At 35.5% G+C, this 10,896-nt stretch overlaps 1 protein-coding gene across 1 annotated transcript; it reads right to left on the bottom strand.

The window, feature by feature from the left end:
- Positions 1 to 4,668: 4,668 nt before the first annotated feature.
- Positions 4,669 to 9,924, bottom strand: LOC109812273 (retrovirus-related Pol polyprotein from transposon RE1). Its single transcript, XM_083074586.1, has 5 exons — positions 9,899 to 9,924; positions 9,539 to 9,636; positions 8,708 to 8,783; positions 6,488 to 8,636; positions 4,669 to 6,354 (listed from the first exon to the last, which is right to left on the bottom strand). Exons 1-5 carry the CDS (start codon positions 9,922 to 9,924, stop codon positions 4,669 to 4,671), a joined length of 4,035 nt encoding a protein of 1,344 aa, XP_082930712.1.
- Between the last annotated feature and the right edge of the window lie 972 nt (positions 9,925 to 10,896).

Below are 10,896 nucleotides of genomic sequence, written 5' to 3'. Positions count from 1 at the left end.
GTACCATCGAGGAGGACATATATACATTTATCAACCTCTTGGTTTTATCCACCTTCAACTCTCTAATCATGTTTGCAAGCTTCACAAAACTCTATCCAGCCTTAGGCAATCCCTTCGAACTTGGTTTCATGCACTAAAACAATTTTTGTTAAGTGTTGGCTTCATAAATTCAAAGTATGACACATCACTACTCATTAACAAAGTGGTCGGGTCACAACATACTTCCTTGTCTATCTTGATATCTCTTACTTATAGGTAATGTTTTGAAGTTTCTCATTTCTTTCAAGTGCTCTCTTGTAGACAAGTTCTCTCTCAAAGACCATGGCTAACCTATTCATATTCACAACATCGAGATGGTTCCCACCCTAGACGATCTCTTCCTTACACAACACCATTACATCCACAACTTTCTACAAAAATCCAATATGCAAGATGTTAAACCATCCTCAACACCTATGTCTACTTTAGGTGATCTTGTTGTTTGTGGTGGCACACCTTCATGTGACGCACAAGAAAATCGTCACTTCATTGGCTCACTTCAATACCTCTCCTTGACTCGACTTGATGTTGCATATTTTGTCTCCAAATTCTCACAATATATGAACGCTCTAAAGGTAGTTCACATGTAGGTTGTCAAACGTCTCCTTCATTACCTCAAAGGCACTTTGAATTATGGTCTTCACTCTTCACCTTATACATTCTTTTGACCTTCGCTTATGAGTATTTTACAACTCAATTAAGGTGGAGACTTATCTGACATGAAATCAATTATAGCCTACATCATCTACCTTGGTCTCAATGCTATCCTTTGGTCTTGTAAAAAGTAGAAAACAATTGGCAAATCATCCACGGAGACAAAATATCGTACCATTGGATCAACTACATGTGAATTTCTCTAGATCGAAGATTTATTCAAGGAACTTCAACTTCTTATTATTGGTGAGCCACTCATTTATTCTGACAATAATAGAACTACATATCTTTGTGCCAACCTAGTGTTCCACTCATGTATGAAACATATTTCCACTAATTATCACTTTGTACGTGACTTAATTACCAAGAAGGAACTTGTAGAGTCTTATGTTTCTTTTATCCATCACCTTGCAGGCCTACTCACCAAACCCATTGGTGCTACACAATATAAAGGATTAATGTCCAAGATTGGTATTGCCTCCTCCACCACCATCTTGCAAGAGTGTGTTTCTGTAAGTAGTAATTAAGATATTGTGGTCGAATTATTCAAATAATTGTAATTAATACCTTGTCATATTTTTTGGATATTTATCCTTTATTCATGTGTGTATATCCATTGTACTGAAAATATTAAAAATAAGAAAACTTAATTTTATTTTATTCTCTATACTAATGAGCCCGCTTATAAAAACTAGTAATATTCTTGGAAAGGTAGAAAATAACTCATAATATCTATATTTTTTTTTAAATATTTACACTAAGAGTATAAATTAATGAATAAAATAATAATTAAGTTGATCATTCTATTTTTTATTTAAAAAAATTAAAAGACTTAAATTCATATTTTATTTAATAATTTATATTTCATTTATTAACTTCTCTCATCACCCAAAAAAAAGCTTGTCTCTTTGGTTATTCCTTACCTCTTTAGTTGTCCCTTTAAACTTGATCAAACTCCTATATATGACTCAATGCATATATATCAACTCGTTCCCAATTTCTCACCTCTTTCAAAAGGTGCTTTTTGTTATTTTGAGTTGAAATTTACACATAATTTTTTTGTCTAATATATATATTTTGTCTTTATGATTCCCCAATGACATTATTTGTAACACTTTACCTAACAAAGACGACATTAAAAATAAAAACAATATTGGAGACATAGAGTATTAATTTAAGTCTAAAATCCTTCTTTTCAATGTTATTTTGGCATGTTAGAGAGATATAATTAGAAATGAAATATGTTAGAGACAAAAATATTCGTCTCTAAAGTTTCAAATTACAATTGTATCCCTAACTAATTTTTTTTCTCTTTCTCTAATTTTATCTCTAAGAAAGGAAAAACATTTCTCTTTCAAATTCCAATGATAATTAAAATTTTCTAGTAGAAAATATTATTGTATTAATTTCTAACGATGTAATTTATCACATTTAGAGTCATATTTGTGAAATTAGGCAACCAATATAATACAACAAACACTCGTTAAAAAAGAACATCACCAATGTAAGAAATTAGTATATATACAAGTGCAGATTAATGAGCAACAAATGTCCTCACTAGGTTTTCAATTTTTTCTTAACATATTATTTAAATATAACTATTTATATTCATAATTATTCATATTTTAATATTATAAAAAAGTTATTAAATCTTATTATAGTACCATTTACTAATTCATGCTATATCAGTTTTTGGTTTTCACTTATCTTACTCTTTTTTTTTAACTTATTTATCTATATTTTAAAAATATTTTTATTTTTATTCTTATTTGTTATTTGTACACTTTTTCTTTTAAATAAAACCATTATCAACATGTAAACACAAAAATTTAGATGGAATACTCTTACAAGCGGCAATACATTATACATAATTAACTTACCAGCTCTTTTTTTTTAATTTTTTTTCTTTTACTTTTTATTTAAATAAAATATGTAGTGGGAGATTTTTAATCGTATTGAAAATGAAAAAAAATCTAACTTTTATTTATTTATTAATAATAAGATATAACTCTTTTTTACTAAGTGGATGCTAACTATAAAAGTAAATTGATTAATTATATTCTATTTTAAGTTAGAAATTTAATGCTACAAATTTGTAAATATAAATACTATCTCCGCTACTTACAATTTTTGATCTTTCACTCAATAGATGCACCTTGGTTCCAAAAGATTTGATGATGGAAATTAGCATTCTGTTGCCCGCTATTTCTCTCACTTTCTGTACCAGCTCATGTCGAGAAGTGTTGTTTTCCAACAATTAACCCAAAGGAAGCTCACTAATATATAACAATTTCAGCTAAAAAAGTCATGCAACTGATTCAAACTCTAAAAAGCACTTACTCTATTATTTTTAAAATTTAGAAATGATGGTAATGTCTAGCAGGGGCAAAACCTTTGAATGCATTGAAATCAGAGTGGAATTGCATCCAAGGCAAAGAAGGCCTCAATGATTTATATATCGTTCCTCGCATGCCCTACAAAATTAAACACGCAGAGTATAGAGCAACACTAGGCATTAGTCACAAAACTAACAAACACCATGACAAAAGCATACAAATACTAAACATTTTATACAAGGAAGGAAGCCTAAAAGTCAAAACATATTCAGCCAAAACATGAGTATTGATTTGATTCCACCAAATAACATACTCCTTGGGATATCCGACACAGCGTCCAGTTCGAAATTACTATTAGGAAAAACTCAAGTCCCACATCGACTAGAGATTAAGCAATTGAATAGTATATAAGTGGAAAGCAACCCTCACCTTACAAGCCGGTTTTGTAGGGTTGAGTTAGGCTTAATCCACTATTCTAACATGGTATAAGAGCCATTTAGATCCACTTTAAAAATGGGTCACCCACTATTGATGCATGTCTCATAGGCATGAGGGGGTGTATTGAGAAAAATTCAAGTCCCGATATAAGTGGAAAGCAACCCTCACCTTACATGCCGGTCCACATCGACTAGAGATTAGACAATTGAATAGTATATAAGTGGAAAGCAACCCTCACCTTACATGCCGGTTTTGTAGGGTTGAGTTAGGCTTAATCCACTATTCTAACAATTACACTCCTCAAAACTCCAACAACATTGATTGGAACCACACGGCACCATCACAGAGGATGACACATATTCTTACCAATTGTCACTGGTTCAAGCAAAACAGTCGAGTTAATTATAAGCAAATTAAACAAGTCAAGTTTGAATTATACGCTGGTTTATTTAAATAAATAAATTGGATTTGGATCAAATCTATTTTATAAATCAAACTTAAACTTCAAATGATGAAAAGCTTTTTCTCGGTGATTAGAGTTGATTAATTAGAGTTCGAATCTCAAATAACATAACATCTAATCATTAAAATTTATGGATTAAAAAAAATAAGAGTTGATTTCATGACCATGAAGTCAAAAATTTAAATCGCGGAAAACCTCACCTAACTAGGAGTTTCATAACACCAAATTATCTCTCCTTTTGAATTTAAACTTCAAATAATATATATGTTGTTTATAATTCCTCTCCTGTCGAATCTGTTTGCTACGGTGAAAGAAAACTGAAATGTAATTTGGAAAGAAAGTTCCTTACTTTAAGATATAAAGATTTTTCTTTACATTTTTTCTAACTAAATAATAAAAACATATCATCTATACTTTATTTTATCTCTGTTTTCTTTTTCACCCATCAAACATATTAGGGTTTTTTTTATATTTTTAAATACTCCATTTTTTCAAGTGCTAGCTTTAAACAACATGCATTTTTTCTCTATCTCCCTCTTCTTTTTAATTTGGCCTTTGATGCCTATCTCATTCCCTTCTTCTCAATAAATAGTACAAAGATGTTTTCAATTATTTATGATAGAATAAATCTAATTCCTAATTTGTAGGAAGTCTAATTATATGTAATAAATAAATTGATTGCTATTCCTAAAATACATAATATATAATAGGAAACAGTAATCGTAATTGATTCCCTCATTAACATCCCCCCTCAAATTGATGCGGCTGATCAAGAAGCATCAATTTGTGAACTAGAAATTGATGTCGTGGACGAGGAACAGCCTTGGTAAATATGTCTGCAAGCTGAAGTTGAGAGGTGACATGAGGAAGGGAGATAACATGATTGTCCAAAGCTTCTCGAATAGAATGGCAATCCACTTCAATGTGCTTAGTGCGCTCATGAAAGACTGAATTGGTAGCAATTTGAATGGCACTAGTGTTGTCAGCATGGAGAGGTGTTGCATCTGTTTGAGGGAATCCAAGCTCAGCCAAAAGACCACGAAGCCAAATAATCTCAGAACAAGCTGTTGACATAGCCCGATACTCAGATTCGGTGGAGGACTTAGAGACACGAGACTGCTTTTTACTTTTCCAGGAAATCAATGCAGGCCCAAGGAACATACAATAACCAGTGACGGATCTCCGAGTATCAGGACAACCAGCCCAATCAGCATCACTATATCCCACCAAGGTAGTTGGGCAATCGTTGGGAAAGAAAAGACCACGCATAGAGGTACCTTTCAGATAGCGTATAATGCGACGAACAACAGCTAAATGATGATGACGTGGAGTGTGCATAAATTGACTCACCTGTTGGACTGCAAAAGCAATGTCAGGGCGGGTAATCGTCAAATAATTAAGACTACCTACCAACTGTCGATATAGTAAAGCATCCGATAGAAGATCACCCTCATCACGATGATATTTAACATTAATCTCAAGAGGAGTATCCACCGGTGTAGTAGAGTGGAGACCGGCGAGAGAAATCAAGTCTTCAACATATTTATGTTGATGGAGAAAGAGACCTGTAGAGTCCATGGAAACCTCGAGACCTAAGAAATAACGAAGAGGACCGAGGTCTTTCATATGAAAAGAAGCCTTGAGCTGCTTTTTAAGATGCTGGATGGATGTATGATCAGAACCCGTAATTACCATATCATCAACATAAATGAGAAGAAGAACAATACCAGTTGTCGTATGGTGAATGAATAAAGAAGAATCATTTTGACTTTGAACAAAGGAGAATCCAAGAAGAGTGGATCGAAACTTCTCAAACCATGCCCTAGGTGCTTGTCGTAGGCCGTATAAAGAGCGTTTTAGCTTGCACACGTTAGGGGAAGGAGAAAACAAGCCCTGAGGTGGAGTCATGTAAATATCCTCTATGAGGTCACCATGAAGGAAGGCATTCTTCACATCCATTTGATGAAGTGGCCATCTTTGAGAGGCAGCAAGACATAGAATTGTGCGGATGGAAGTCATTTTTGCCACTGGGGCAAATGTCTCGTCATAATCCACCCCATATTGTTGTTTGTTACCCAAGGCGACCAATCGAGCCTTATAACGATTAAGAGTGCCATCAGAATTCAACTTCACAGAATACACCCATTTGCAGCCGATAGGCTTAACACCAGGTGGGCGAGGAATAATGTCCCATGTGAAATTCTCCTGTAAGGCTTGAAGCTCCTCTTGCATTGCTTTCACCCAACGAGCATCCTTAACTGCTTGTGAATAACATGTAGGAATAGATATACCAGATAAAGTAGCAGTAAGAGAAATAGCCCCAAAGCCATACCTATCTGGGGGACGAATAATGCGTCGGGATCTACGTTCTGCTAACGAAGCAGGTTCAGGTGGCGAATCAGCATCACGAAGGGGCGGGGTAGGCTGTCGCCAAACATAAACATAACCTGGTTTAAAGCGTTCTATAGGACGAGAACCACTAGAAAAATTTGGAAGGGAAACAAAGCCATTAGAAGTAATAGGAGACTAAAAAAAAATATTGATGATCAAAGAAAACCACATTCCGAGATATGCGTAAGCGAGAAGCAGTGGCATCATAACACACAAATCCTTTGTGAGTAGAACTATAACCAAGAAAAGCACATTGGACAGATTGAGCCCCAAGTTTATGACGATCAAGAGGTGGTAAGTGGACAAAACAAACACAACCAAAAGGATGGAGATTAGGGTAATTAGGATGAACCTTAAATAGACGAAAGTAAGGGGAATCAAGCCCAAGAACCTGAGATGGAAGACGGTTGATCAAAAAAACAGCCGTGGATAAGGCTTCAACCCAAAATTTAGGTGGAACAGAGCCATCAAGAAGTAGGGACCGAGTGACATCAAGCAAATGGCGATTCTTACGTTCTGCAATGCCATTTTGTTGAGGTGTATAGGGACAAGAGCGTTGAGAGATAATCCCATGTTGTTGAAGGTACTTTTGAAATTGATGAGAAAGATACTCCCCGCCAGAGTCACTACGCAAGGTCTTAATCTTGGTGTGAAATTGGGTCTCAACATAAGTTAAAAAGGTCTTAAACATGGTGAAAACCTCAGCTTTGGATCTAAGAAAGTAAACCCAAGTATATCGACTATAGTCATCAATAAACGTCACAAAATATTTGTATTGAGCATGAGATAAAACAGGAGACACACCCCAAACATCACTATGAATAATATCAAAGCATTTATCAGCACGATGAGCAGAAGAGGGAAAAGGTAGAGTTTTGCTTTTGGCAAGTTTACACACAGAACAAGGAAGTGACGAAGAAGAAATAATATTTTTATTGCCTATCAAACCAGATTTTATTAAATGCGACAAAACAATAGAGTTTGGGTGTCCCAATTTTTTATGCCAAGTCACAAATGTGTTTGGAACATTATTACAAACAAAGGATGAAAAACTAGGAGAAGTAAATTGAAGCGGAAATAATCTCCCCACCTTAGGCCCCTTCACGATCACTGTCTTCGACACCTGATCCTGCACCAAGCAACCAGCCCGAGAAAAATGAACATCACAATTAGTATCCACCAATTGACCAACTGAGATTAAATTGGACGATAAACCAGGAGACACAAGTACATTTCGAAAGAAAGAATTAATGTCTCCAACAGCAGCTATAGAAAGAGTATTACCGTCCGCAATTTGAATTTTTTCGGTGCCATTGTAAGAGTGAACATTGTGCAAATGTTTAGGAGATCCAGTCATATGATTAGAAGCCCCAGAATCAACAAACCAATGGGAAGAAGTGGCAGTAGACTTACCCGTGATGCCTAATGCAGAAAGAGCAGATAGTACCACTTGTTGCACCATATCCGTAGTCAAAACACTATTGTCGGAGGGTGTAGGAACAGAAGAGGGACATGCTGAACCAGCCGTGGCAGTAAAGGCTTTCAAGGGACGTTTTGCTGGTCTTGTGGGGCACTCGGTGATAATATGACCACGCTGTTTGCAGTAGTTGCAAAATTTTTTAGTGCAATTTCGAGCAATATGACCGAAATGTTTGCAGGAGAAACATTGGATCTGCCGCATGTCACAACTTTTGCTTTGACCTTGAGCAAAATAGGCGATCGTATTATCAGAAATATCAGACATGGAGCCTTGGGTAAGTAGGCGTTGTTCCTCCCTAAGTAATTCACCAACGCAAACTTCTAGAGAAGGAACCGGATGGCGGTTCAACAGTGCAGCACGGGCAGCTTCATATTCTGGGCGAAGTTTCATGAGAAATTTGTCACGTTTACTAACCTCGTAAACAGCTTGAATGGCAGGTAGTGATTCGGTAGGAACCTTAGAATGTAAGATGGCTGAATGCTCTGCCCATAAATTAAGAAAACCAGAGTAATAGTCCTGAATGGACATATCACCCTGTTTATAATTTGCAATGTCAAGCTCTAGCTGAAAGCGTTTTGCAGCATTATCTTGATTGTAAAGTTGCTTCAAGTAATCCCACATGGCTTTGGCAGTCGAAAACGAACGCAGATTATTAACCAATTGAGGCTCAATGGAACCAAGAATCCAAGAAATAACTTGTGCATCCTTGGTCTCCCAAGCTGTCAAAGCAGCGTTGTCTGTGGGGACAGTAGAGGACCCGTCAATGTGACCCCACATCCCCTTCCCTTTCACGAACATCTTGAACTGAAACTCCCAGGCAGCATAATTTTTGCCGCTGAAACGGATACAGAAATTCTCCATAAGCCATGAAGACACGAACAAGAACGGGAGAAAACAAAAGTGAACCTCGAACCAGAAGCACGAACAAGAAGTGAAACACGAACGAGAAGCACGAGCCCTAAACGGCTGAGAGAAGCACGGACTGAGACACAAACCAGAGGCACGAGCCCTAAACGGACTGAGAGATAATTACAGGCTAGAAAACCGGACTCGTGATACCATGTCAGAAAAGTTGGCCTTTGATGCCTATCTCATTCCCTTCTTCTCAATAAATAGTACAAAGATGTTTTCAATTATTTATGATAGAATAAATCTAATTCCTAATTTGTAGGAAGTCTAATTATATGTAATAAATAAATTGATTGCTATTCCTAAAATACATAATATATAATAGGAAACAGTAATCGTAATTGATTTCCTCATTAACATTTTTAATCTTTCTCATTAAGTGTCGCACAACATTTTGGGTGTTCCCAAATCATTTGTTATTATACCGTCTGTGTTTATGATCGACTTCATCGAGCCAACTAGAGGAGGCCAACTTCACCAAGCTGACTAGGGGATACCATTGAACTTAACCAACTAGAGGTGGTTAACTGGATTTAGCCGAATTGAATCAAAAAGTAGATTCTCCAATATGAATAAGACTAATTAGTGACTTGACTAGTTAGTCACACCGACATTGTTAAACGTGGACCCTATGATTATTTACTGGAAAAATATATGTTATTACTCTGAAATTTTTGAAACCTACAGCTGCAATGATTGGAGTTTAAGATTAAGATAAATCAGGTTATTATTTTGAATATTTTGGACCTGAATAGTGAATAGATTATTTTAGAAGTGATCTTTTGCGGCCCGAATAATTAAGATATTATAAGCAAGTAAAACCCTAACTTGCAAGGTCTCTGGTGACAGCTGAAGATGATGCCAAAGGCGGGAAAATCTTTGATGAACATATACGGTCGGAGGCTGGGAAAAAAGGTGGGTCCAATCTGGCAGCAAAATAACAGAAACACTAATCATTATTTATGTCATGACTAAGCTATATTGTATATAGCTAGGTAGCTTACAAATCAGGGGACAAAAGACAAGAACCAACATACAAATAAAATATAGCTATGTGCTGGATAAAGATCCTGTCTAGACTGACCCACAGATTCGTCCATCTACATAAAACAAATTCACTCTACTTCCAAACTCAGATGTTATCATTCCCTTTTTTTTTCTTTACTCATTTTCCTGCGCCGCAGTCACCGTTCGCACTTGCCAGTGTCGCGCATGCGTATATCATATGAAAATTTAACGTACATGGAATTCATGTGACCCAGATACGTAATCTCTTTACATGCATAACAGGATTACATAATTTAAATTTGGATTTTGTTATATATGATTTGCACTAGCACTTCATGCACCCATTTATTTACTTTGGACTTTGGAGTTCGTTCGCACTAGCTATAGCTAGCCATAAAAATGTGTCAAATAGATCGCTAATAATTAAGAGGGTGTGGGATCGGGAGCTAGCTAGCTATACTATGTACATGGTGCTATAAGGGGTGTTGTGTGGGGTTTTTAAATTGGTTTTGTTTGCATTATTGTTATTATTCATGTTCTGATGGAAAACTTTGGGATGGATTGAAAAGAAGTTTCATATGGTGGGGCTGATCCTTTGGATTTATTTGACCCAAAGAACCAAAGTGACTGCACCCATTACGAGGGATAAGTATTCGATTTTTTGACCAAAATCAAAATCATATTCCGCGGACCACACATATCGCATGTAACTTATTGAGAGGATAATGATATAGAATGAAACTTGACACTTGATCTTACAAACTTCTCGTGAACTTTAAGGTCTGTGGGATAAAAGTACTTGTATCAAAATCAGTGAGAAATTTATGGGGATGAAATCTGTTTAAATGTCAGTGGCCTATGATTAAAAAAGAAAAGAGAAGAAATCATTAATCTACGATCGCATTACAGGAAACAAGGCCATGATGGAGGAGCAACCCGCACATATCTTACGAGCTTTAAGAATATATATATTATATCAATTAAATGACTTCAGTTATTTAAAAAAAGTAAATATTAAATAGTTTGTGATTTTAATATAATAAATACTTTAAATAATTTTTGTTAGAGATTTTTATTTATTCAACCACTTTTTAAAGACATTAATTACTTGGCATATGTTATATCTTCTAATATACCACTTATAAATACCATTATTTTTTGGGATGAAGGTTTTCAGT

The sequence above is a fragment of the Cajanus cajan genome, chromosome 5 (assembly GCF_000230855.2).
Source record: "Cajanus cajan strain Asha chromosome 5, NIPB_CcT2T_4, whole genome shotgun sequence".
In the NCBI taxonomy this organism is placed as follows: Eukaryota; Viridiplantae; Streptophyta; class Magnoliopsida; order Fabales; family Fabaceae; genus Cajanus; species Cajanus cajan.
This window is presented reverse-complemented; position numbering and strand designations above follow the sequence as displayed.

What these genes read in the sequence shown, in the direction of transcription:
- LOC109812273 (XM_083074586.1), bottom strand. Translation starts at nt 9,924, where the DNA reads ATGCGCGACACTGGCAAGTGCGAACG. An exon ending in GACACTGGCAAGTGCGAACG is followed by an intron (nt 9,637 to 9,898) that starts GTGACTGCGGCG and finishes TTTTGCTGCCAG; the next exon opens with ATTGGACCCACCTTTTTTCC. An exon ending in GTTCGTGCTTCTGGTTCGAG is followed by an intron (nt 8,637 to 8,707) that starts GTTCACTTTTGT and finishes TATCCGTTTCAG; the next exon opens with CGGCAAAAATTATGCTGCCT.